This window comes from Penicillium crustosum (assembly GCF_028827405.1).
Source record: "Penicillium crustosum strain IBT 35664 chromosome Unknown utg000002l_segment0_segment0, whole genome shotgun sequence".
NCBI classification, from domain to species: domain Eukaryota; kingdom Fungi; phylum Ascomycota; class Eurotiomycetes; order Eurotiales; family Aspergillaceae; genus Penicillium; species Penicillium crustosum.
In genome coordinates, this window is record NW_026623123.1 from 3,707,206 (window position 1) to 3,733,426 (window position 26,221).

Sequence of the window (26,221 nt, forward strand, 5' to 3'; positions counted from 1 at the left end):
TGTTTGTTTGATATATATATATCTGCGACTTTCAAGTGAATGCATATTCTACAGAATATATAAGATCCAAATTGTACGAGGACAAGATAAACAAAACGTAAGAGCCCGAGTAACAATATGAGCATCGAAGAAAAATGAGCTCATACCCCTTGAGTGATTCTAGTAGTGGTTCCCTCTCTCTGAGTCGGATTCGATTCCCAATACTTCTCTTTCTTGCCTCGGTTAACAATGAGTCCGTAGATATCAAATGGATCGACAAGAGTTTGGAGCCAATGACGGGAATCGTCATAGCCAGGGCCCTCAATCTCCGTGACGCCATCCTCCGCGAGGTAAATCTTGTTCGATCGGGGAAGCCAGTGCATGGGATGAAAGACATTCAGCAAAGTGGTATTGCTGTACATGAACACAACCTCAAAGAACCAGAAGAACCATTCCTGTTTCAATACAGGGCTGATATTCTCGAGGTCAGTGTAGGTATTCAGACTCGCTGCAGAAAAGTATTCCACGGTGCGATAGACTGTACGGATCGTTATGAAGGTACAGCTGCAGTATAACACCAGTAGTGCATTCTTGATCTTACGGTTCAACACGCCTCCTCGGGAGCAGTTGAAGTGGAATCGGCCAGCCAAGGCCACAAACCCGACCATCAGAGCGATCTGCATGATGAGCGCCGCCTTCAGCATTGCCTTCCCGGTGTTTTGCGAGTTGCCACTGGTATTTGCGATTCGGGCTGCTCCGTTGGCGGTAATGATCTCAATGGTCACACCCAAGGCGACGAAGGTCGTAGCTACGCGGCCAGGGTGGATGGGGGAGTGGTACGGGATGTAGTAAAGCATACGACCCAAAATGAAGAAGTTAGCGCCCTCATATACTGGTCTAGAATAATTGAAGATCGGTTGTCAGTAGCGTATCTCATGGTGGGATGGATATTCCTTACGGTCCGACAAGGAGGAGCACGGTGCTTGCGATATAGATGCCTATATTTCCCCACTGCCCAAACGCTCCAATAGTTCGCATGATAAAACCTGCCGTAAACAGAACGGCAGACCATGGAAGAAGACCGGTAACTTTCCAGGAATTATATTTGCTAGGATATCTGGTTAATACAAGATTTCATAGCTGGAAGGGGTTACATACATGCATTGATATCCATGGATGCTGCCAGATATAGCGAAGAGAATCGCGAAAGCAATTGCAGCACCTTTGTTTGGCGCATAGAACCACAAGCTTCCCTCCTCTTTGTTTTGTCAGATAAACTATTGATCACGATTGACTTAGTAGGGGACTTACGATATGATGACCTTGCCTCGAGCATGGCTGTTGGAGATCCACCAATATATATTTCTTTAGTAAGGGGAATCGAGGTTATATGAAGACACTGGGTAGTTGGTATGGTGGTAAATTGGATAGTATGAGTATTTTGCTCTAACCAGTTGAGTAGATTAGTGAACGTTAGAGAGAGAGAGATATATATATATCTATATACAAAATTTGCATGGTGCTTTTCGTGCGAAACTAGTTTGACGCCCCAGTCCTTATGACCTAGGCAGTGTTCACTTTGGGTAATTTCGTATTTTCCTCTTAACTTCTAACGCCTTATGGTCTATCTATTTTGGCTACATGGTTCTTCGATTTGCCTGGATCCACAAATAATAGTGATAGTGGATCGACGCTAAGGTCTAAACCGACCTCGTATTTGCCTTCCCCCTCTGCCGACCCGCTCCTAATACGACCTCGGGAATCTCACTGCCACAGATTCTTGACTTGTGATTCGCCAACCTTCTTGTCACGCTAATCCAACCTGAGTAACTCGTTTTCGCTTGCTTCAAGTGCATGGGTCATCCCTTTAGGCATACACACATACATACAAGTCGTGGACGGGGTGTGAAGAACTCGTGACGAGTGGTGGACAGCACCTTTATCTCTCTTTCTTCTAACATGAGGACATAGCCGGCGGGAAAGACCGAGGAACAGATAACTGACCCCATAGAATCTACTCGGTGAAATGATCATGTCTTCGGGTGTGTGATTATATACACTCATACTGAGCAGTCAGCATCCTACCTAGGTATATAGGTAGCCCTATAGGTAGCCCTATAGGATTATATAGTAAATGTTAACCTACAGATGCACACCCATTCGCTCTTTCCCTATACATCACTACCTAGGTACCTGGGCAGCTACATAGTTGCACGTGACGTGGTTGTTGTCAGGGTAACTGACAGCCCAAAGTGGTAAGCGCAATGTTGATCTGTGGACGTTCTGGACTTTCCAAGTTTGACGATTCAGCGTATTCCCCCACAACTTCAAAGGCTCAACGTCGCCGGTAATCGTGTTGTCAAGATACCCAAAATGCCGCCCAAACAACCCCAAACATCGTTGTTTCAAGTTTATCTCCGGTTACGGCCTCCGATGGCCCAAAAGCCCAATGAATCGGACCGTTTTTTGAATGTCGAGCCGCCAGAGGCTTCGCAGGAGGAAACGGAGATTGTCCTGCCGGGATCAACACACGTTACTCTTCAACCACCAAATGATACGAGAAAGCGCGCTGTCGAGAGGTTTGGTTTCACAAAGGTTTTCGAAGAGGGTGCCTCGCAACTAGATGTCTTTCATGACACTGGAATGGAGCCCATCATACGCGGAGTGCTGAAGGAGAACCGGGATGGACTAGTCGCTACCCTGGGAGTCACAGGCAGCGGAAAGGTCTGGTCCCGAATACTGTAGTGCCGCGATAACCAAGCTAATAGGTTGGTCATATGCAGAGCCACACCATTCTAGGATCCAAGACTGAACGAGGAATGACCCAAATGGCACTTGATGTTATCTTCCGCTCTCTAGAGCCCACAATCAAGACCGATGATGGTAGCATTACCCCCGTAATGCTTGCCTCGCTGGCTGCCGCAGACGTTTCTGAAGCCCAATTGTTCTCCGCACAGACATTCTTGGAAGCTGTGTATGGCGAGCCAACCGGGCGTACGTCGAGAGCGCAAACACCCATGAGCCCATCTCGTGCCAATACTCCTTTGATGGTACGAAGCCCCTTTAACTTGAACTCCCCCATGGATCCCCAACCCCGCGACCGCGCACCCCTGGATCGCTTCTCCCAAGGCCGAGATCTAAACCTGGAAGCCCCCGCAAGGTGGATTTGTCTTCTGTGCCCAGCCCCAGTGACGCAGCTCGAGCTGGCTTTGGCCATGTCTCGACTGAGCCCTCTGGATGGATCACCCCGGGGTTTTCTCATCCCATCCCCTACACCCACTCCAATCTATTTGAGCCCAAATCAGCTAAATCTCGACTTTATGTCTTTAAGGAACCCACCCCTGCCTTGAACTTCCCCCGCCGTCACATACGTGAACGACCATGCGCCCTTCCTAGGCTTCCCGATATGAGCCACCTTACTGTGGACATGGATTTAAATGCCGACTATGTCGTTCTGGTGTCAATGTATGAGGTATACAATGACCGAATTTTCGATCTTCTCTCTCCCTCCATCGTCTCGGGCCAAGGCACAATGTCCCGTGGGAATAATCAAAAGGATCGACGACGTCCCTTGCTCTTCAAGCCCACCGAGGGGTCACCAGATCGAAAACTGGTTGCCGGACTACGCAAAATTGCTTGTACTAGCTACGAGGACGCTTTGGCCATTTTGGACGTTGGCTTAACCGAACGCAAGGTAACTGGTACTGGAATGAATAGCGTTAGCTCTCGAAGTCATGGCTTCTTTTCCCTGGAAGTCAAGAAGCGGACATACTCAAAGCGAACCGGTGAACACAACTGGGTTGGAAACGCCCTCACTGTTGTGGATCTTGCTGGTAAGTAAGTAACATCCTTACTGTAGGGCAGCTACTAATTAACTAGGCTCCGAGCGCGCGAGAACGGCAAAGACAGCTGGTGCCACACTCGCTGAAGCCGGTAAAATCAACGAAAGCTTGATGTATCTCGGCCAATGCCTGCAGATGCAAAGCAACATACAAGATGGAATGAAGGTATGTGTTCTACTCGTCGTGGATGTGTTTCTTCTGACAGCTGCTAACCTACAAAGACTGCTCTCGTTCCTTACCGGCAGTGCAAATTGACCGAGCTTCTGTTTTCAAATTCATTCCCATCGTCTCATCAGATGTCCAGAGGCCAATATCCCCAAAAGGGTATCATGATTGTCACTGCTGACCCTCTGGGTGATTTCAACGCTACCTCCCAAATTTTGCGTTACTCTGCATTAGCTCGCGAGGTTACCGTTCCTAGAATGCCCTCAGTCTGTGAATCTATTTTGTCTGTCGCTTCTGGAAGTCACCGCTCAGTCAGTGGCTGCACTTCGCCAAATTTTGATTCAACCGAAGAGCTCGAAAGAGCCACTGCTGAGATCAAACGCCTCACACGCGATTGTCACGGCCTTGCTCTCAAGCTAGCCGAAGAAGAGATTGCACGGGCTGACGTTGAAATGAGACTCAGAGCTGCTGAAGAAAGATGTCTCATGATTGAACAAGATGTGCGAGAAGAATGCTGGGCAGAGATGGATGAAAAAACGGAAGAAGAACGGCGACGCTGGCAGAGGGCATGGGATGAGCAGGTTTGTAATTCCAGACCAGCTCAAAATTTGTCACACGCTAATAATTTCCAGATCGGTCGCAATGATGAGCACATTGATAAGAAGGTTGAGCTTGTATCCCGTGGATTCCAAAGTGAGTTGGCCCATGAGGAGCGAAATATAGGAACTCTTGAACTGACCTCTATCTCCAGTCTTTGAAGATTCCGGGTCGAACGAACGAGTGGAAGAACTCGAGCAAGAAAATGAGCAGCTCCGCCACAAACTCGCCGCTCTTGAGCGTGAGATGCACAACCAATCCCCGACGAGAAAGCATAGAACAAAGAATGCCACGCCCGCGCGGTCTAATCTGCTCGGCCGCGAGAGCGATATTGAGAATGCGTTGCAACGTATGGATCAATTAAAGCTCGCAGACACCATGTTTGCTCCTCCATCGCCAGGAGCCTCGCCTATCAAGAAGACGAGGAAGATGGGAACCCGGAAATGGGACCTCGCCCCAGAGGACCAGATTTAACCGGCGTTCCGTTTCCTCCACTGCTCCATCATGACTGTTACGACACACTCTTCTTACGCTGATTGAGATACTAAAGTTTTTAATAATTGGGTTTATCTTTTTTTTGGTTAATATGGAATGATATCCCTTGGCTAAGGCGTTCGGGGGTTAAGCAATACTTTGTTTAATAATTGTTGATATTTCATTTCCCAATTGACAATGCCAGAATTGGATTTTGCGAATACATATTGTACATGTTAGCTCGTAAGCCATTCAAGCCACCTGTCTCTCAACGCCATCCTATAGTTTCAAAGGATCCTGTTCTGGAAGAACACCCCGTGTGCTCCATAAACCGAGAAGAAAAAAAAATGAAAGCAACCCCCCTCCTTGGATGTATAGCAGATTCCCTAGGACTCTCAAGAGGGCGTAATTTCCATGGCATCTCGCTTGTCAGCGACATGGTCAGTCTCAGTATCATTTGGAGACTGCTCGGCAGTGGGAATATCCTTCTCCTCTTTGTCCTCTTCCTCCAACTTTGTTTCCTCATCATGCATTTCCTCATCGTCATCTCCCTCGGCCTCAGTCACACCATGATCACCATCGCCATCGCCATCGCCATCGCCATCCCCTTCTTCGCCTTCATTCTCATGGCCGCCCTCATCATCTTCACCATCCGCTTCATCCGCACCTTCATCACCAGTCCCCCCTTCCTCTGCATCAGTAACATGAGGGAAAAGCGCCGAGGTCCCCTCGTCACCTAGCTTCGTGTCCTCGTTCTCGCTCAGCTCAGTCTCGTCAGCAGTGTCATGTTCATCTCTCTGGTCAGCCGAGCCATCACCAGTGGCAGAAACCTGCTTGGTTGAACCACGAGGCGCAGAAGTCGGTCCCGCAGTAGTCGACCCAACGCCCTGCGGAGTCGCAGGTGGTTCTGTCTCGCCCGTGGCGGTTATTTTACTCGCCACGGCCCGAGGAGCCAGCTTGGTATTCACGATTGTGTCCGCGCGTTTCTGGATGTCGCGGCGGGCGATGCCCTTTGTCCGGCCGCGGGGTGCTGGAGCATCAGATGTCGGCGCAGCTGTTGGAGGAGTTGAGGCCTCGGGAGGGACTTCGCCAGCCATGAGGTGGTCGACTTTCATTTTTTCTTTATTTTCCTCGGTTGCTTGTTCAACCAGGTGGGGTGTGTTGATCTCGTAGAGTCGGGCGTAGAGATCGGCAATCAGGTCTTCGAACATGGTGATTTTCATAAGGTTGTTGTTCAGCTTCTTCACCTCCAGGGCATCTCGAAGTAGTTCTAAGATGGCTTGACTCTCTGGTGCCAGGTGTGGTAGGCTTTCCAAGCGAGCTGTCTTGGTAGAGAACTCTTCCCACCCGATTGGTTTGAATACGCTTTCTTCATGACCCTCGCTGATATTGGCTGCACGGCGGATCATCTTTGCATAAGTTAGGCAAATATCTTCCCACAACTTGGTGTGATTGAAGAAATCGCCTTGCTTCTTTCTTACACGGCGCAAAAGTTGATCTAAACTTGCGCGATCGTCCAGTTGGTCAAGCAGGCCAACGAAGAAGTACACGTAGCGGGTCGTGTAAACAAAATGTCGACCGGGACGTTCAAATTCTGGCCGCCAGACTTGGATCGTAAGTGTTTTGGTGAATATTTGGGAAAGTTCCTGTTTGGCAGCAATCGCAGCGGTTGCGTTTTGCTGGTCATCGTAAATGACATGCGCAGCCTAGGGGTTGTAAGCAATATGAACAAAAAGAAAGTCAAGCTGCGGGGCATATACCTTTACACCCATGCGATGATGCCAGTTGGACTTGTCAGCGCTCTTGTACTTCCGAAGGACTTCGAGTATGTATGGGTTCCATCCCTCCATATTCTCAGGAGGCTCAATCTTACGGGCCCAAGGAGTTGCAAGGAGAGTCTTGCTTCCTTCGGCAGGCTGATGCTGTTATCAGAATGCGTTCTTCGTATCAGGAGCAATAAAACTTACTGTCATGTTTCCTCGAAGAACAAGTTTGTGTACAAACGAGAAGAGTTTGAAATGTGGTTCAAATATCGGATCAGAGCGTGAGTCTCTTCGCTGCGGAAGGGCGGCAATAGCATCGAGAACAGCATTTATCACTTCTTGCATTTCGACTTTTTTGGAAGTCGTTCTCAAAGAATCATCACTGGTGAACATTTTCCAAAGACACTTGCCAAGCGTATAGTGAGTCCTATTGATGTGTTAGTACTGTTTCAAATGTCCCAATTCTGCCAAGTCCCATTGGAACTACTTACATCCATCGCTTAGACTTGTCGACAGCTGCTCGTTTGAGAAGGTTGCTAGCAAAGTTCCATGTTGAATAAGCCGACATCTCCTTAAAAGGCGTTCCCTTGTACATTTGCTGGCTCTCCTCGCTACTGAAATGACGAGGGAAGTCTGCAACACTGAAGGCTCCCATGGATAGCGGCTCGCGAGAGGATGAGTACAGGCGGATACCAAAGTCTGAATAAAGATCTGACATCACATCTCTGGTCTCTGCCGTTGGCTCTGCGGTCCTCATTGCTGTTGAAACAGCCATGGCATAGCAATGAATAGCATTTCGCTGAAGTGCTGCTAACTCCGACCGATTGTTATTGATCTTATCAGCTGTCCATGTAATGTCTTCATCAAGCTTGGAGTCATAGGTTTGGGCAAGCCTATACCAGGTTTCCCATCTCCCTGTTCCATGATCCAAGTCTTGTCTAAAGAACCCGATGGCGTCATCAAGCTCGCTTGTTGAACCAGGGCTGAGGCGCTTCTGTGAGCGGAACTTGGTGAGTGCAGCATGGCCGAGAAGGAAGAACCACCCCTTAGAAGCGATCTTCGCATTCTCAGTCGGAACTATGGTTGTCGAAAGCTCTGTGATGCCCTGAACAGCACGGAGTAAATTAGATGGGTTGAGTGGGGCTTTGAGATATGCATTCACAAGGCGACGATTGAAAGTCAACTGAGGTGTCTGTGAAGAAGCCTTAGCGGGGCCAATCGCTTGCTGCATCTTCTCAATCGTAGTCTTCAATTCGGACTTGGATAAGTCCTTCATATTCATCTTGTTCGCTTGTTGCAGAACAAAGTCGATCATCATGATCGCTGTAGGGCGATCCAATTTCTCGGGAGGACATCCATGATCCACAGTCCCATCAAATGCAGAAAATTTGATACCGTGAAGATCGAGAAGCAGTTGACACACATCAAATTCATAATCGCCCTTGGTTTCAAGGCCAAAGAACTCCGCTTTCAGAAGTTTCAAGAACCTCTTTTGCGAATATCTGCACATCGATCGAACACCCAATGCATTATGGACGGAACGAAGGAAATGAATGCGGTCTTCAAGCGGATCATCGAAAAGCTCCTTGTTCTGAGCAATCGCTTCCATGAAGAGGGTGTATTGTAAGATCCAACAACGAACATATAGCTCTCGCATTCTTTCTTTCATGTTTTCTAGCGATTTCGCCAACGAGCCTCGGAAGTCGCGACCAGAAATCTGACCTACTCGCACTGAGTCCTCATAAAGGATAAAGCTGTGCAGAAGCCTCACGAGGCGGGCTATAGCAGACATTGAGGTGTGTAAATGCTCCATATCGAAACAGTCAAATGCTTGGTCCGACTCTTCAAGAATAAGCAGTATAGCTTTGGCCACAATGCCATCGAGGGTTTTGAGCCAGCCCAACAGCGCTACTTGACGATGTTGGCTTGTTTCTTCGCTGTGTTTCGCTGCCTCAAGTTCTGCCATTACCACTTCAATGCTTCGTAGATAGCAAGAGACAACCTTAGGTGGATAGTCAATGGCTTGGTACGCCTCCTGGAGTCGGCGCCAGAGGAATAGTCGCAATGTAGCATCTCCTCTATCGAGGAAGGCAGCCATTTCACTGAGATGTGAGGTAGGGTGATCCATGTCATTCTCCGTTGGAATTTCAGCATACTCAATCGACGAGGGTTCAAGAATTGGCTCTATTGCTTCGATAAGAGTCACGGGATCCTCAGAGTCTGAATTAAATACCTTGGCGAAAAAGTCCATGCACTTGAGCTTCAAGACCTCCTGGTCTATCACAGCAGCGGACAATTCCGACATAGTAGTGTTGTTTATGAGACTCACACTTGGGTTGCCAAGGGCCTGAAGTATTTGCTTCAGATCTTGAAGGCAGAGCAGGATATGTTCTCGCTGTGCGTCCCCGGCAAGGCTGATATGGAATGCCGATGCCCACAAATGGCGTAGAGTGAGGTTTGATTGAGATTCGCCAGATGGGTTGTGGTTGACAAAATGATCTATGGATGATCGGGCTAGCATACCCCAACGAGCCAGCCGATCACGCTGTGCGAGTCTTATCCCCTGGTCTGTTTCACTTCCAAGACTTTCAACCGAAGCAAAAACATCCAAATGAAGTTCATAGATGGTCTGTATCATCTCAAGTTCGAAGAAATCTTTGGCCTTGTATTCAAATGGGGCTCCATTGCTTGAGCTAAGAATTCGAGCTTCAAGATCGGCGATCAGTTCGCTGCACACCTGGTATGTAAATTCATCTTCCCGAACCAAGAGTTCTACCACTGTCTTCTTCAGGTCCTTCGGCCACAGAAAACTGGCGTAAGTTGACTTTGCTGTCGACCAGTTTGAAGACTCTTGGCCGAAATCCGGCATGAGAAGGCACTTTAGCCATTCGAAGGAAGTTTCATGGGGATGTAGCCAGTCAGAATTGATGGCATTGGAAAAATTATAAAGTTGTTCCCCAGAAGAAAGCTCTTCTTCAACAACTGGCTTCCGAGCGCCTTTTCTTGAGTGCTCAAGGAACACAGCTAACCCTGACTTGCTCGTGCCACGAATGTCCTTCAGCGGAGATAAATCGTCTTTCTGCTGCATCAATCGAGACTTTTCGTCATCCCATGTTTTGATGAGACCTCGGAAATCCTGGAACAATCGCGTCTCTAGATCTTGAGGTGTATCGATTGAGTCATTCCCAGAGCACTTTCCTCTCAGAGCTTCAATGCTACCAAGTGCATCGATGCCGACTTTCGAGAACAAAGAGTCGACGGTACTGAACATCCAATCATCGGCATTGACAAAAACTTCAAGGCGGTCTTCGTAGTACTTGTCTTGATCGAATGCAACCTCTTCAGGTGGCGCCAGGGCGTCAGCATTTGACTCTCGAGCTCGGGTCCGTCTGCTTTTCATGCGGCCACCCTCAGGTTCTTCGTTCGCAGCAGATGCAGACGATCTTTTTCGAATGTCCACTGCAGAGTTCGTGTCAAATTCTTCTACATGAGTCCCATCTTGTTCGGCTGGTTTATCTTGTTGCTGCGTCGATTGACTTTCCAAAGCCTCCATCAATTGTTTTTCAGCACTATGATCGATGGACGACTGTTCCTCACCTGGCTCAGAGGGCTCTTTCGTTGGCTGAGGTGAACTTTGTTCAGGCTTGCCATCATTTTCAGTTGATTCAAGCATCACGTCGGCAACCTCACTGCCACCCTTGTTTCCGTGCCCCTCGCTATCTATGGTCATTTCCGTGTCCTCCGCATTTGCGATCGGTGTAGTTGGAGCTTGGGAGCTTCTGGCTGGTAAGATTATGCCAATAGACCGAGTGGGAACATCAACGAGCGAGTCATGATCGTCATCATCAAGTGCTTGGAGAAGCGCCTTGCCAACTGACTCCCAAGTTGGGTCAGCAGGGTTTATCTCTCGACGGGAAGTGTGCATGGCAAGAGGGCCCTTCGACGGATTTAGATGGCGTAAATCGGCGGGAAGGGCGGGCAGGTTCGGATATGGATCCTCATGCTGTTTGAGGTACTTCAATAAAGCTTTCTTTGGCCTCTGGGCTGGGATTTGCGAGGCAGATAACTTGTCAAAGAGGGATTGCAGCGTGCTTCGCAGGCGCTGCTCCGCAAATACCTCCTCTAGTCCAAGCTGCTCCGGCCGTAATTCCAAGCGGTTGTCATCGTCCGCTAGCACACTTTCCAAACAATACCGAGACAAACGGTAGCTGTTTAAGGAACTGCTGAGTCTTGCACTTTGCCTCCAGAGGTTGAGATCTGAGTCGTCACGCTCCAAAGCATCCCCGAAAGATTCCAAGGCTTTTCTCGATGCCTCCGTCAACTTCCTTTGTGTTTCCTGCTCGGAATCGGGGGTCTGTGGCGCTGTTCGCATGGAGTCTTGTACTGAATCGAGGACAAATTTGCCGTAGTTCTTATAGGACAGATAGAGTGTTTGGAATAGACTGGAGGTGGAGTCGTTCACGTTGAACTCGGCGATTGATTCTGTAGCAATTTCATCGTGCGCATCGTCGAATGCACCCCTTTTGAAATCGGAGATAGACTCTGGGTATTTGAAGATCTCCGAATTGAGAAGGGCTTCATAGGCTTCTGCAGCCTGCGAATAGTGCTCTGGCCCTTGTGAATGCAGCTTCAGGGCACTGTGATAAAGCTTTAAAGCTTCCTCGATCTGAAGCTCCTTGGTGTCGTCAACTTCCTCTTCGACAGCTTCATCGGGCTCAACATTCAATGCGACCCAGCTCGACATGGTGCGAGCTTCGCGTGGGTCCCTCAAATATTAGATGGGCAAGAGAAATCAGGCGTCAGCATCGGGCAACCGAGACCCTAAATGCGGGCAACAATAATGAGCAAATCAATTAGTTATCGCGGGCCAGACACGTTATCACGCGTTTGTACTAATCGGGGAAAGTGTTTGGTGCCTGGATGCCTAGGTGCCTTGTGGCCTTGGGGCCTTGGGCCCTTTTCTGGGGGGGCAGTACAAAGTAACTAGTTACTAACAATTGGAGTATTCTTAGATCACTCTTCACTTTCCCCTCAGCGCAACCCCTGAAACGTCTTACGATTCACGCAGAATTCACTAATTAAGATACCCTCATCTTCGATTCCACCGCGCTTGTGCAGGCGCCATGGTCGCGCCCGCTGTCCCTGAGTATGTGCTCCTATCCCCGTTTACGTGTTCCCCGGGTTGCGGGTTGCGTATGCATGATCAATTGTTTGAGATTGTCAAGAATTGCCACTACGACAGTTACAGGAGCTATGACTGACATTGGGGGAATTATTTAGGATTCACGAGGAGGAGGATATCTATGTTGCGGTCGATGCGCGAACGGAGTCCTTGCAGAGCTTGCGAGAACTAGGCCCTCCAGACCTGGTCTATTTGGTCAAGCAGCCCAAGGCCAATTCGACTCGCCAGGTAAGATATAAGATACCAACATTCCTTCCATGATATGATCTCTCATGTGTGAACAATTGATTGATTTTCTATCTATCGCAGACCGGAGTTTATCATCATGTCACCGGAATCGATGCCTCCTCATCCGCTAGCCTAGCCGCCTATGTTAACACACTCACATTTTCTCCCCTCGACAAGACGCATAAAGTGGTGTCGGGCATCTACTGGTTAGATCATAACCATTGTGTGGCGTTTGGTTCATATGCTGATGTCTATACAGTTGCTACAATGCGTTCTCCCATCTCGATATGCGCGTCGAAGTTAAAATCCCCGGAAGCTTGGAGAGCTACTGCATTGATGAGCGGGGTGATAAGCGGGTCGCCACTGAGGCTCTTTGGCTTGAGACCTTCCTTTGCGCCGTTCTGAGGGCTTATCTTTATGCAGATGATGGAAGTGGAGATTCGGTCAAGAGAATTGTTGGTGTCAGACGATTCAACCCCGTGACAAACACGGAGATGGAGCACAAATTCTTGGATGCTGCCGAGAAGCTTTTCTTCTTGGGTATGGATCTCAAACCAATTGGCCTGTTGTGTCCCTGACTAACAATATTTTAGGACGTCAACTGAGCTCTGACCCCGAAACCCAAGTCCCTAACACTGTGAGCAACCATCTCACATCCGGAATCCTCAAATACATCCACACGACTGGCCGCTATACCTCCGGAATCAACTTGTTTGAGAAGCTCCGCACAAAGGATGTAGAGGTTTCATCCCTCCTGGCTCGTGTACAAATTATGGCAGACGAGGAGGTACAAGCGGTACGCCTCATGTATGACGCTTTACAAGATGTTCCGATGGATTATGCTCTACTTGATTGCCAGGCTAGCTTCTGTCAAAGCAAAGGCGAAAACGAGATGGCACTTGAATGCGCTAAGCGTGCAGTTACTGCAGCTCCCAGCGAATTCAGTACATGGGCTCGCCTGGCAGAGGTATATGTCAGTATGGAACGCTGGGACTTGGCGCTTCTGACTCTCAACTCTTGCCCCATGTTCACCTATCAAGACAAAGATACCCCTCGCATGCCACAACCGTCACGCATCATGCTCCCAATTCTTGCTGAAAGTATTCTCGATGAAATCGACGAAGGCCAGCCAAAGCAGGGAGACCCGCACGACTATGTTCACCCTTCACTTCGGAAAATCCATGCTGCTAGTTACCAGGGTACTTTCTTAAAGGCCTACAATCTTCTGACCAAAATCGCTGCTGCCATTGGATGGGACCAGCTACTGAAGGCTCGTAGCCAGGTTTTCGTGATGGAAGAAGAATACCGCGTTGAGCGGCAACACGTTCCTAAGCCCGCTACATCATCGGGCGCGGAGACCAATGGCAATAGCCCCGGCAACGAAGATGAATCTAGCTCTGTGGCTGGCCCTGACTCGACTGAGCCATCTTCGGAAGAAACTACCAATGGAGATGTGGGAGACAACCACGCTGAAAGCCCCCTCGAGCGACCGGAGCAAACAGTGGCATCCGAAGTTGTCAAGTCTGGCAAGGAGGATGTATGTTACACACCCATCAGAGATGTATTTTTTTTATATGCTAACTGTTTATGTCACAGCCTGACCCATCTCACGCCGCATATACCCAATTCCGAAACAAGCGACTTTGTGAAAGGTGGCTAGATAACTTGTTTATGGTACTTTACGAGGATCTACGCATCTACACGATTTGGCGGACCGAAATGGCTCAGTTCCGTCAACAAGCCATGGAATACAAGAAGTCTGCTACCGAGTGGGAAATTCTTGGTGAGCTTGCGCAGCGACTGCACCATTTCGACGAAAGCATTGAGGCATACCAGAGCTGTCTAGCCACTCGGTTCTCGCCCAAGGCTATGCGTGGAGTGTTGAAGTTGTACGAACAACGAAATGACACCAGAGGCATGCTTGGCGCGTTGATCCGCCTCATCGCCTGGCAATATCGTTGGTACTCCGAGGTATGCTCCTTCCCTGGCTAATGTCTGTTTGACGACTATAACTAATAACCCGGCAGTTCTCCCCCGAGCTTCTGTTCCTAGTTCGCAAGCTTATTGAGGACGAGGGTGCTGTTAAGGTCCGCAGCATTGTCCAAGCGACCAACTTGCCTCAAGCCGTCCTCGATCTCACACACCAGTACTGTCAACTATGTGCCACCTTCCGCAGCAGTGGTAGCGACACTTAAATATGTTGGCAACGACCAGACACAAACTGAGTTGGAAAACAGTTTCATGTCTTCCCCTGGATATCAAGATAGAAAGCGGGGCGCATGCAGGGCTAATGACCATCCTTGATTCATGACACCTCTTTTATTTTCACTTCCTCTTGGTCCGATTATTAGGCAGTTTTCTTAGATGGTATATATTTTTCTTTTCTATGTTCCGTATCTGGTCGTGTGCCTCACTCAAATAGGTGGATCTCATCTGGACTAGTAGTTTGGGGTTTGTATCCATTTGGGTGCATTGGGAACCCACTAGAGTGGAGAGGAACATACGATTCAGCCAGTAGATGCGCTGCAACGGTGATTTCTATGCACGTCATCTCCAAGTCCCCCAGAATACACCAAGGATTGGCTACTTCCATGAACTAGCTTGATGTCCCTGGATCTATAGATCAAAGCTCACTAAACCACAGCAGTGACAGCACTACATCTACATTTATAGCAACTCTGGTTGTATACAGGGGTTATCATAGCAAAGCAATTCAATGACCCCAAGCGAACTCCATTTCGGTTTAACATGAAATTCTTGCCTCGACAAAACCAAATCCCCGATCGCAAAATCACTTCTCTTCCTCCCCCTCCTCCTCCTCCTCCTCCGCCGCCTCGACCTCCGGTAGATCCGACTCCTTGGGAACAACATCCCCCTTGTCCTCAGCGGCATCGGCGGCAGGTTCACTCTGGGCAGCGGTATCAGCGGCACTCTCTTCCACGTCTTCTCCCTCATCGGGCTTCTCGTCTTCTTCGCCCTTTGCGCCGTTCTCAGCCTCGTCGTCATCGACAACAACGGGTGCAGTCTTCTGCTTCTTGGCTGCCGGGGCGCCTAGAGAGGGGTACGTGTGTTAGCGTGTGTGAGGGTTGGGGGTGAAGAGGATATCCATAAAGGCGAAAAGTTGAAACGTACCTTCGTCTTCGTCTTTGCCTTTGGCTTCGGGTTTTGCTTCTGCTTCTTCTCCTTCCTCGTCTTCGTCAGACTCAGACTCTCCCTCCACCTCTTCCTGTTCGCCCTCGTCGCTTCCTTCCTCTACGTCAGGCTCGGAGTCTTCATATCTAATTCACCGCGCGATCGGATTAGTAAAGACCGATTGGATTTGAAAGGTTTCGCGCGATATTATTCAATCCACAGCGGTTTCGAGATGGTGTCGCGATGGATGCGCAGCTATCACAGCCGTGCAGAATTGCAGCGGAATGATGCGCAGGGCATTGGTGCAAGAATGGGAAGAAAGGGAGAATTGATAATAGGATGGAACAAACTCACTCTTCCTCCTCTTCGCTCACGTCGCTAGGAAGAGCCTGGAGCTCCTCCTCGGCCTCTTGCTTTCTCTTGCGGGTAGTCATAGTAAAGAATTAGGGGGTTGGTGAGAATTAACTAAGTGTAGAGGGAAGGGAAGGGTGAATTTATGGGAAAGAGAGAGAGAGAAAGTTCTGGATTGGCAAAAGTCCCGAGTCTAGGGGGACGGGAATTATAGAGGAAATTAGACGCTCTAGGAAGAGGGAAGGGGGAAACCCCCAAAGGCATAAGCGGGAGGTGACGGTGACGACATGGGAGTGACAAGACTCTTAGGGTTGAGTGTCCACAGATGATAGCTTACACCCCGGGTGGAGTCTGGGTGCGTGGTCTATAACTCAATGGTGCGTGTCCCCATTTCTCGTTTACATTCCGTGCCCATCATGGTATTCAAAATGTTTCAACTCTTGATATTTGGTATGGTATCCTTGATATTCCAGGTTTGCGTCAATTCATGCCTCTCTTATGGGGTCTTTATGGTCATTGTGTTAGAAACTCAAAATCTGCCATACTCGGATCTAGCAAATTCTCATCAAGACCAAATCCGTATGTGCCGACCATGCCATAGATCAGATCTGGCGGAGGGAATCCCTGTGCCATGGCATTGGCTCCTCCAGGGACTTCGCGACCTTCCGCTGTAGTATCATTGTTTCCTTGGAATTGCCAAGAAGCCTCCCAAGAGTCAAAGCGCTCGAGCATCTTGCCTAATCCACGTGCGATATGTCGAGTAAGATGTCGCTCGCCTGCAGAGACACAATTCATCAATTCAATCACACGCTCAACTATCCGTCGCACTTGGCGAGCATTGATGCTAAGGTAAGCGGTGTTCCAATTGATTGCAACCTTGAGTAAGAAAACAGCGGAGAATGTAACCATAGTGTGCGTGAAAATCGGAACACCGACGATCGCATCTCGAATATCAGGCTCCTCGAGAACCATATTGAGACATGCCATCGCCGAGGAAATTGCGATGTTGGCCGATTCCTTACGGTCCATAGAGAAGACAGGTGTGTTAGATGGTGAAAGCGCACGAAGAGAAAGCGAATTCAGCTGGAACTTTGCAAAATGGTAGTGCAGAACCACCCCTTTGGATGGATAAGTCCGCACATAGGCACTATCAGCTGTGATGCGTTCCAGGCTATGTTAGAACCGAGAGTTGCAGAGACTTGGGTTGACAAATCACTCACCAGATCGAGGCTGCCAGAGAAGTCGCCATTGGTCTACTGCGACATTGTATACACGCAACTGTCCAAAATCCTCCTCGGTCAATGCTTGTTCGGTGTCGCTACCAAACATTCGATATGCCTCAGTCAAAATCATAAAGAGAGCAACTTGGGCTAAAAGTCGAATATCTCCGGGAACAACCATCGGCAGCGCGAGAAAAGTCTCATAATTACGAATCACCACATCCTCGTGAATGACAGGGGGTCGCCCATAAGCAATACTGAAGTGGTGATCGCACACGTAAAGCAGATACCAGAGCTGGGCGCGTTCATATTGATCCGTGTGACCACGAGTCAGGCGCTGATAACTTTGATGGAGGCCCATCTCGGTCGCGATTCGTACCGCATGCCCGGACAACTTCCAACTCAATTCTGATAGCCAGAATGCACCCACGCAGAGGCCTCGGATATCATCCAGAGTGTGAGCCCGCGTGAGGGCCATGCTGGACACGAGTGATACATACTCGCTGTAGCACCGGTTCAGGGTTTCGGTTCGGTTCGGGATATGGAGTGCCGCGACAGTCAAGACCGCAGCGGAAAGAAGCGTCGATGCGCGGCGGACGGATGTTAAATCGCGGTGTACAAGAATTATTCCACCCCATAGTAGCTGGTTCATAGTGCGACTGAAGTACGCGAATAATTCATCCGCTTCATGGAGGGATATCAGTCGTCGCGAGATAAAGTCCTCCTCTAGCAACGTCTGTTTCGGTGCCTCAACATGATTGTTTCTCAGGTTCCGTAATTTAGTGACCTCGTATAGACTGCGCATAGGAGCAGGGACCAAATCTGGGTCTTGGAGGTCCTGCTCCGGCGACGGCTCCCGGGTAACATCCATCACAACTCCCAATCCCTCCTGGTGACTGGTTTGTGTCTGCGACCGATCGACGGACGGATGATGGCCATGATACGACTCGGCAGGACTGGGGCCATTGAGGGTGTCCCCAGAAGGATAGGTTGAGAGCTCAGGCAGTCCGCCTTGTCGTAATAGATGCGAAACAGCTGCCTGCAGCTGATGCATAGTCGCATTTGCCTGTGATTTCCATCTATACCAAAGCCATTGGATTAGCGCAGCCCCTGATAGCTCCAAAACTCGCGAAACGGCCGGGGCGGGGTCACACGTACATCCCATCATCATCAACGAATTTCTGTGAAAAGTCGTTTACGACGCACTTGATACCGCTACGGGTACATTTTGTACAAGTTGTTTCTCCTGTTCGAAACTCGCAGCGAATCTTATGGCGCTTGCATTCTGCGCCTGCTCCCCGTTAATTTGGGGTATCGGAGATGATGTGGGGAAGACTCACATGCACGAGCTTTGGAGATTTTGGGGGCAGAACGTGTCTTGTTCTCACGGGGTGAGTCCAGCCCAGCATCATCAGGGGACCGCTTCAGTGGAACAGTGGTATCCATGATGTTATGCTACTTTAGCTGAATGGTGTGGGAGGAGTCGGTGATACTCCGGCATGCGGGTTAGGGGCGAGGTCTTCCTCGGAGTGGGGAAGCGTCGGAGTAAAGCGAAGTGGAAGGACACAGACATACGCCGAGAAAGAGATAAATTGCAATTATATTTCAAGATTGATGTTATGGCCAATGAGGATACACACACGGAGTTAGTCTCAAGAGAAAGGAAGAGAAAGAAAAGTTGTGTGACTTGGACCCCTCTCTACCCTCCGCGGACTCGACTTCCCCGAAATCCACACCTGGACATTGTTCTATACTATGAAATGCTGTCGGTTATCAATATTATGGCTTTGATAGATCTAAATGGAGTTTACTCCATGAATACAGGACATTATATCCTATGTCTTTATATCTTTGGCTTCAACTGGCAGATCACTCACAGTACCACCAGGGCTGTGGACAATCGAGGGCATTCCCCAGGATTTAAGAGACCCCAATTCAGGCCCTGGAACGAAAGAGGGCCCCGAAAGACAAAAACTCCAAGGCGATTCGTGCAAAGCAGTTCCACAGCAGATCCACTTGGGAACTGTGCTGTGCCGGCCCAAGTCCGGTGCGGAGGACCACCTAAAGATCGCCTCGGACTTGATGCGAATGCGGAGAGAAACTATAACTTACATATTGAAATACCTTTCCCTCCAGTATTCCTTGTTTATTACAATATTCTCCAGAAAATGCATATCCTCATCACTGGAGCTGCCGGTTTCATCGGCCAATTGCTTGCAAAGGAGCTGTTGAATGACCCAGCCTATCGCGTCACATTGACCGATATACATCAACCCCCGATTCCCGCCGGCGTTCGCTATCCCCAATCCGCAACGGCAATCAAGGCCGATCTCTTGACAGGAGCCAAAGACATTGTCGATTCTTCTTTAGACGCCGTCTATGCCTTCCATGGCATCATGTCGTCCGGCTCCGAGGCCAACTTCGATCTGGGGATGAGTGTCAACATCGATGCAACCCGCAACCTGCTCGAGGCGCTCCGACACACCTGCCCAGGAGTGAGGGTCATATATTCGTCCAGTCAAGCCGTATATGGCCAACCGTTGCCAGAGATTGTGACCGACAGCGTGATCCCAACTCCAGAGTCCTCCTACGGTGCCGAGAAGATCGTGTGCGAAACGCTGGTTAACGAATACACTCGCCGCAAGTTCATTACTGGCTTCACCTTGCGATTCCCTACCATCTCCGTGCGACCGGGTGCGCCTACTGCTGCAGCTTCATCATTCCTCTCCGGCATGATCCGGGAACCCCTCGACGGCAAGAAATGTGTGATTCCCATTGAAGACCGGCAGTTCAAGTCGTGGCTATGCTCGCCCAAGACCCTTGTGGAAAATCTCCTTCTCACTCTCCGTCTCCCTGCCGACTCTGTTCCCCCGCACATTCGCCAGATTAATGTGCCTGGGATCTGCGTCACGGTTCAGGGCATGATGGATGCATTAGAAGCAGTGGGCGGCACAGATAAGCTAGCCCTACTTACAGAGAAGGAGGACCCTGCGCTGATCCCAATTTTGAAGTCATGGCCGACGCAGTTTGATAACACTCAAGCCATATCCTTGGGGTTCAAACGCGACGAGTCTTTTGAGCAGACCGTGCGGGATTATAGGCAGTCATTGGCACAATAATTATTATATAAATTTTAAAAACTTCAATATTATTGATTGGTTTTTCTCGGCCCTGTTGTGATTGCACCTACAAAAGATACAAAGAACGCATCGTTGGCTTTTTGTAAATATATAAACCAGACAGTTATTCAAGCCAGTTGAGACACTTGTCGGCCCAAGTCACCACCTGCAGCCCGTTTTTTTTTCCTTGTACACAACCCACCTCCCTTCAACTCTGGGACTACTCATCAGGCGACTTGGGTGAGATATTCGATAATCTCCCTCTCAGAATAATAAAATATTCTAAAATGCGGACACAAATATCCGTTCTCGTGTACAAAGGCGTGCCAGTAGACTTCTCCAAATACCGACACACAGCGCTGCGCGCACTCTACTCCGACGGCCAATATGATTGGCTTCATGTTGTCGGCTCACATCCTTTCTTTAAATTCCAAAAAGACAGCGAGAACCCCATGTCAGAGGAGCCGATAGCTTGGATTACTGTGTGTACTGCGCCGAATTCTGTCACCAAGGCGAAGATTATTTCTGCATGTGCTTGCACGTCGGTGCGCAACAGCAATAGTGACCGAGACTGGAACTGTCAAAACTGGGTTGGAGATGCTCTGACTGAGCTCGTTAAGATCGGCTGTTTGACCAACGAAGAGCGTGCAGCAGCCATTAGTAAAATGGTGGAGACTATTTTGGAGGCGGAGCTGGAAGATGTGAGGTATAGTTGTCCCATGAAGAACATTATATCTGCTAATGTGGACTTGGTGCTTGTGCATAGGATGGGATGTTTTAGTCTATATGATCCTCTTCATACTCTTCTCGGCTATAGGAGTGAAATTCATGCCATATCACCCCACAACGTAGAAGACGTGCATCGTTAAGAGGCATTTGCAATGACGAAGTTTCTTAGGGGGGCTTCAGTAATGATATTCATGGCCTCATGTCTCTTGATACATCATTGTTTAATGGAACTGAGTCAGCTGTACATATACCACCGGCACACAAAGCAGAACATCAGCCCAGGGGGATCATTCCCAAACCTGCGATTCTCTTAGCACACATCCTGGAATTCGAATCAACAGCTCGCCCAAACCTGTCCATCTATAGCAATAAGCCGATTGAACAATTGGTTCCTCGTCCCCATGGCAGTGAGTTGATATGACTGCCCTGGCTCCTTGCCACTGATGAGCAAACCATCAACCACCTCCTTACTACCAAGAGCCCAGCCAACAACCAATTTCCCCTTCCATCCCATACCGCCTAACTTTCGCATCTCTTGGATATCAGTCACCGGCATACTGAACAGAACAGATCCACTCTTGCGATTCTCCAACTGTGCGTCTCCTTTCTGCGGTGTATCGGTTGTGAAATATAGCAGTGGAGGCTCCTTGGTTGAGTCGATAATCACAGTGCCGCGCTTACCTTTGCATCGGGCGTCGAATGCCACAGGCCCACTTGGTGTTATCCTCTTCCCTCTATCACGTAGGACGCCGACACGATTCTTGGCATGATGGGAACCGGTTGCTGCTCGCAAGCGATCAATCCCTCTTTTGCTCTCAACACCACTGGCCGTGGTTCCTCGAAAGAAGCCCAGAATTCTAGACCCCAATGTCTTTTTGTGGCTTTTCTCTGGTGGAGCTTGGACCTCCTGGGCATGCTCATCAGGCTTGACAAGTGCAGCTTGTTTAATTTCCTCGTCAGTGGCATCTAGAGTCAGTTCCTCCTGGTTCAAAGATGCTGGGCGCGAGGGCACTTTGTCTTCTGAGGTTGGAGGGGGTGGAAGTGGCGACCCATTAGCCTCGCCGATACGGAGAAGAGTAACGGCCAGCTGAGCATTTGTTGGGATACCTTTCAGAACGGAGCTGTTGAGAGTTAGCAATGTGAATACATGCATGGCTTGAAAATATACTTTTGCAACTGGACAAGCTTCCGCCAATTCGGAAGGTAGCGATTTAGATATACAATCCCTTGTCTGATGACAGGGTCTCCGAAGAAGGCAAGCCCGATTGAAAGTGTACTGATCTTCATGAAAACGTAGCAAGATGTCAGCATTGAGGCCAGGAATGCCGGGCCCAACACAGCCACTAGTCGCAGGCGAGGACTTAGTTGAGGAAACGGGGGCGTTGCAGACAGAGCACTAGATAAAGTTAATTCAACTCCAAGCCGTGGGGAAGACAGCCACAATTCATTTACTCACTTGCCCAGCTTTTCGTAGGTATCTGTAATGTCGCCTACCACTTGCATAGAAACGTTTGCAGCGTCCATCACGCTCTCCTTCATAGGCTGTCGTGTTTTATCATGGGAGTCTTTCGGTACATTTCCATGGGCAGCGCTTTGCGCATCGGCAGTATTGGCAACCATATCCATCGCGTCTGGTACATCGTCTTCAAAGGGTGCATCATCAGGGACCCCTTGATCATGCTTTCCGACTGCGCTTCCCACGGCGACACTGGCAACGCTTGCGACAAGGTTACTGGCCTCTTGTTCAGCTGCTTCTCCTTTGAATTTCTCAGGAGCCCCAGTAATACTATCATGAGATCCGAGGATTCCCGCCTTTGGCTTTTGTATACCACCTGTATCTTTGTTGACAAGAGGAATTGGAGCGGGAGGGAACATGACTGATCGACATGGGGGGTAGACCACTAGGGCAATTAGGGTGCCCAGGATAGTTGGAACAAGTATATCGAAAAGCCATGATACGACGTAAACCTGTATCGAATCAGTAAGAGTACAAACAAAGGCTATTTATCCTTAGAATGGGGACATGCCGTGCAAAAGGCAGCGGTTCGTCGCGGCTCCTTCCAAGACCGTAGTCGAGCAATATGTTTGATACAATTGGTGAAACCAACAATAACGGTTGTGTAGAAACGTTCAAGTGTAGCCCTCAGTTTATCCGGCGAGAATTCATCGTCGTCTTTTCGCGTGAGATCTAGTCTCTGCGCAGGAGCATCGGGAACTGCTTTGACTCGATAGACTTGCTGAAGTGCAGAATGGGAAGGTCAGTTCCAACTTCTCGTACATGTGAAGTTCTAAGCATATACCTTGTCAAATCGTCGAATAAGCATCCACAAATCCTCATTTGATAGCCCGCCCACTAAAGGTTCATCAATGGCATCGGGAGATTCACCCCATCCGATGTTGGTAATTTCTGCTGTGTGGCCAGCTTTTTGTGAGAGGCCTTTCTCATCCTGTTCCACCCGAGACAGCACATGGCTCTCAGTTGGTCCCTTTGGGATATCAGGATCTGTAGTAAGATTGCTGTCGGCCTTACTCGTAGTGCCGTCAACCGAAGCAGATAGCATGGCCCGTTCGTCTGCTGCAGACCTGAGCATGAGATTGGAGTAAAATATCGGAGATTAATTTGAAGAATTTGTTTTGTTATATTGAGGCCTCATAGGCTTGATAGAGAACGTCTATCCATGGGTGCTGAAACCTGTCTTGTACATGCGGGTTGTCGACGTCATCTTCCCTCTTAGGGTAACGGTGGCAATCAACACAACAACTTTAAAAGCTTGGAAATTGGATTATATTAGTAACGGATTGTGTAGAACATATATGATAGTAGAAATGTTAGACTGGTAAAAAAAATATATAGATCTGGCTCTATTGCTGGGTTACCTACAGAAACCGCCCAAGTGCCGTTGGACCTTGGAGATTATCGAATCCCGGTTCCAATTACCACGTAAACACGCAAGATAAATGCGAGCCGATATTAAAAACCGAGCATGTTGAAAGTCCGCAGACCAGGTAGAATGTAGATTAGGAGCAGTTCTACAAAAGACCTCGCTGCCAATCGTCAATCTATATATCTCTTATCATCACGTGTACCCATGTAGTGCCTCTATGCCTGATTTCGGCCTGGCAGAAGTCCTCTATACAGTTTATGCTTTTTACCCACCTTCATATACATCTAAAAAGACCCTTAGTTTGGATGGGTGAAAGGGCTTTGTTTTTATAGGTTGGTAGCACATGGTCTTTTCGTTCCAAGGAGCTTACCATAGTGCACTGCACTATACTTTGTATCGAGAGGTCTGAAAGCGGTCTAAAATCTGGTGTAAATCAGGCACCATTCAGGCCAAAATCAGGCCAAAATAACCCTGCTATACAACTGGGTACCACGTGCCAGTCGCGTTCCCAAAAAGGCAACATCACTTCGCGTCCAACCGGCGAGACTTGCCTTGGTGATAATTAGCCCTACTGATCTGCCATTTAATCACTGGACACTTGGCTCGCCATGAGCGAGGAGTGTGCAAACCCCCTGCTCCTGGAGTGGATCAAAGAATGGCTAGATCAAGCTCGAGAGCGAAACAGCAAAGGCGTGACCGTGTACGTATATCCTGGTACCCTTTGGGGGAAACTATATCTGATATCTTGTAGGTACAAGAAGGCTTATGAATCAATGAAAGCCTGTCCGTTAGAATTCCAACATCCATCTCAAGCACAGCAATTGAATGGACTAGGTCCTAAATTGTGTGACCGCTTGACTGATAAATTAAAGGCTCACTGTGAAGAAAATGGACTTCCAATGCCGGAACCGCCTGACAAAGGTTTGTGGTATCAATTGCACTGGCTCCCGAAACCGACGCTCAACTAGGGTCATATAGGCGGAAAGAGAACATCCGAAGGTGGCGTCGATCAACAGGTGAAGAAGCCTCGAAAAGCCAAGCCGTATGTACCGACATTACGATCTGGCCCATATGCACTGATGCTGGGCTTGGGAACTCAAGATGAGAATGCATCTCAGGGGATGACCAAGGCCCAACTGATCGAGGTGGCCCAGCCATACTGCGACAGTTCGTTCACGGCGCCCCCGGACCCGACCAAGTTTTACACTGCATGGAATTCAATGAAAACTCTCATCCAGAAGGATCTAGTCTATGAACATGGACGTCCACTTCGGAAGTATCTTCTTTCTGAAGAAGGCTGGGAGGTAGCCAAGCGTCTCCAAAGAACATTACCTGGCGCTGCTCAAACCGCCACGTCTGAGTCCCAAGCTACTGCAACGACTGAGTCACAGCAAGGAACATTGACAACCGAACTTGACTCATTGCAGCAAGATGATGATCCATCGGCACAGGCCCAAGAAAATTTATCGGAGCACGACATAGCCAACATTGAGCCCATCTTCTTCCCACCCAAGAGCTTCACCATCCAGCTCGTATTGGACACCCGAGAAGTCCGCACCTCCACCGACCGCGACTACATCTCTGGTGAACTGATGAAGCAAGGAATCACGCCGCAAGTACGCGCCCTGGAAGTTGGCGACGCGATGTGGGTAGCTAAATGCCATGACCCAACTTTCCTCACAACACACGGCGAAGAAGGCGACGAGGTCATGCTAGACTGGATCGTTGAACGAAAGCGTCTGGACGATCTGATCGGGTCTATTAAAGACGGCCGCTTCCACGAACAAAAATTCAGACTCCGTCGCTCCGGCATCAAGAACGTCATCTACCTGATCGAAGAGTTCGCAGTCACGCACTCTGACTCGACTAGTGGGAGTGCAGCACAATACCAGGAGATGGTTGCATCAGCCATCGCCTCGACACAGGTTCTTAATCAGTACTTTATCAAAAAGACGAAACACTTGGACGAGTCAATCCGGTACCTAGCGCGTATGACTCTGCTCCTGCGGAAGATGTACGGGGTCGAAGATGCGCCCTCCACCGGAGACACTGATAGCAATATCAACCGTAACACAGCTCCTCCGTCTCCAGTATCCAAAATTGGCCTCATCCCCGGCCGCCGTCTCTCCACTGACTCCTACCTCACAATCCTTGATAATCTCCGCTCTCAAGACCCGTCCATCACGTACGGGGTCTCATTCGTGACGTTTTCCGCACTCACTTCCAAGTCCGACGTTCTTACTCTTCGTGATGTGTACTTGAAAATGCTTATGTGTACCCGTGGCGTGACGGGCGAAAAAGCCCTTGAGATCCAACAGATCTGGCCAACGCCGCGGCATTTGATAGATGCATACATGGCTCTAGATCCTAAGGAGCGAGAGACGATGATAGCAACTCGGATGTCAGAAGCTGTAGGGCGGAAGAAAGTTGCTAAAGATCTCAGCAAGCGCATTGCGGAAGTTTGGGGGAGGTGAATTTGCATTAAAAGGGTCTCTTATTGAGGCTAATTTGGAACAGACTTGAGTGTTGAGCTCATTAACATGTATTAGATACAA

General features: G+C 49.1%; 10 protein-coding genes across 10 annotated transcripts; 5 read left to right on the forward strand and 5 right to left on the reverse strand.

Annotated features, from left to right (window-relative positions):
• Nucleotides 1-140: 140 nt before the first annotated feature.
• On the reverse strand, nucleotides 141-2,377 carry N7487_004916 (putative RTA1 domain protein; the record flags this gene model as incomplete). The annotated part of the gene is made up of 6 exons (XM_056872663.1): nucleotides 141-876; nucleotides 938-1,087; nucleotides 1,138-1,237; nucleotides 1,291-1,378; nucleotides 2,224-2,304; nucleotides 2,348-2,377. 6 exons carry the CDS (start codon nucleotides 2,375-2,377, stop codon nucleotides 141-143), a joined length of 1,185 nt encoding a protein of 394 aa, XP_056730383.1.
• On the forward strand, nucleotides 2,353-5,057 carry N7487_004917 (uncharacterized protein; the record flags this gene model as incomplete). Its single annotated transcript, XM_056872664.1, has 7 exons — nucleotides 2,353-2,703; nucleotides 2,763-3,139; nucleotides 3,163-3,812; nucleotides 3,859-3,986; nucleotides 4,043-4,567; nucleotides 4,619-4,679; nucleotides 4,738-5,057. 7 exons carry the CDS (start codon nucleotides 2,353-2,355, stop codon nucleotides 5,055-5,057), a joined length of 2,412 nt encoding a protein of 803 aa, XP_056730384.1.
• Nucleotides 5,058-5,452: 395 nt separating this feature from the next.
• On the reverse strand, nucleotides 5,453-11,564 carry hir3 (putative transcriptional corepressor of histone genes (Hir3); the record flags this gene model as incomplete). Its single annotated transcript, XM_056872665.1, has 4 exons — nucleotides 5,453-6,763; nucleotides 6,818-6,973; nucleotides 7,025-7,247; nucleotides 7,312-11,564. 4 exons carry the CDS (start codon nucleotides 11,562-11,564, stop codon nucleotides 5,453-5,455), a joined length of 5,943 nt encoding a protein of 1,980 aa, XP_056730385.1.
• Nucleotides 11,565-11,943: 379 nt separating this feature from the next.
• N7487_004919 (ChAPs family protein) lies at nucleotides 11,944-14,425 on the forward strand (the record flags this gene model as incomplete). The annotated part of the gene is made up of 7 exons (XM_056872666.1): nucleotides 11,944-11,966; nucleotides 12,101-12,230; nucleotides 12,312-12,436; nucleotides 12,490-12,770; nucleotides 12,824-13,767; nucleotides 13,827-14,201; nucleotides 14,258-14,425. 7 exons carry the CDS (start codon nucleotides 11,944-11,946, stop codon nucleotides 14,423-14,425), a joined length of 2,046 nt encoding a protein of 681 aa, XP_056730386.1.
• Nucleotides 14,426-15,021: 596 nt separating this feature from the next.
• N7487_004920 (uncharacterized protein) lies at nucleotides 15,022-15,796 on the reverse strand (the record flags this gene model as incomplete). The annotated part of the gene is made up of 3 exons (XM_056872667.1): nucleotides 15,022-15,281; nucleotides 15,363-15,508; nucleotides 15,717-15,796. The coding sequence occupies 3 exons, from the start codon at nucleotides 15,794-15,796 to the stop codon at nucleotides 15,022-15,024; spliced, it is 486 nt and encodes a 161-aa protein (XP_056730387.1).
• Nucleotides 15,797-16,226: 430 nt separating this feature from the next.
• N7487_004921 (putative C6 transcription factor) lies at nucleotides 16,227-18,379 on the reverse strand (the record flags this gene model as incomplete). Its single annotated transcript, XM_056872668.1, has 4 exons — nucleotides 16,227-16,867; nucleotides 16,934-18,012; nucleotides 18,092-18,224; nucleotides 18,274-18,379. 4 exons carry the CDS (start codon nucleotides 18,377-18,379, stop codon nucleotides 16,227-16,229), a joined length of 1,959 nt encoding a protein of 652 aa, XP_056730388.1.
• A 722-nt stretch (nucleotides 18,380-19,101) lies between these two features.
• Nucleotides 19,102-20,052, forward strand: N7487_004922 (SDR family oxidoreductase; the record flags this gene model as incomplete). Its single annotated transcript, XM_056872669.1, has 1 exon — nucleotides 19,102-20,052. The coding sequence occupies one exon, from the start codon at nucleotides 19,102-19,104 to the stop codon at nucleotides 20,050-20,052; it is 951 nt and encodes a 316-aa protein (XP_056730389.1).
• Nucleotides 20,053-20,339: 287 nt separating this feature from the next.
• Nucleotides 20,340-20,833, forward strand: N7487_004923 (uncharacterized protein; the record flags this gene model as incomplete). Its single annotated transcript, XM_056872670.1, has 2 exons — nucleotides 20,340-20,753; nucleotides 20,819-20,833. The coding sequence occupies 2 exons, from the start codon at nucleotides 20,340-20,342 to the stop codon at nucleotides 20,831-20,833; spliced, it is 429 nt and encodes a 142-aa protein (XP_056730390.1).
• A 282-nt stretch (nucleotides 20,834-21,115) lies between these two features.
• N7487_004924 (DUF3292 domain-containing protein) lies at nucleotides 21,116-23,372 on the reverse strand (the record flags this gene model as incomplete). The annotated part of the gene is made up of 5 exons (XM_056872671.1): nucleotides 21,116-21,902; nucleotides 21,950-22,177; nucleotides 22,238-22,749; nucleotides 22,809-23,018; nucleotides 23,082-23,372. 5 exons carry the CDS (start codon nucleotides 23,370-23,372, stop codon nucleotides 21,116-21,118), a joined length of 2,028 nt encoding a protein of 675 aa, XP_056730391.1.
• Nucleotides 23,373-24,274: 902 nt separating this feature from the next.
• Nucleotides 24,275-26,140, forward strand: N7487_004925 (crossover junction endonuclease MUS81; the record flags this gene model as incomplete). The annotated part of the gene is made up of 3 exons (XM_056872672.1): nucleotides 24,275-24,366; nucleotides 24,418-24,587; nucleotides 24,645-26,140. 3 exons carry the CDS (start codon nucleotides 24,275-24,277, stop codon nucleotides 26,138-26,140), a joined length of 1,758 nt encoding a protein of 585 aa, XP_056730392.1.
• Nucleotides 26,141-26,221: the final 81 nt, after the last annotated feature.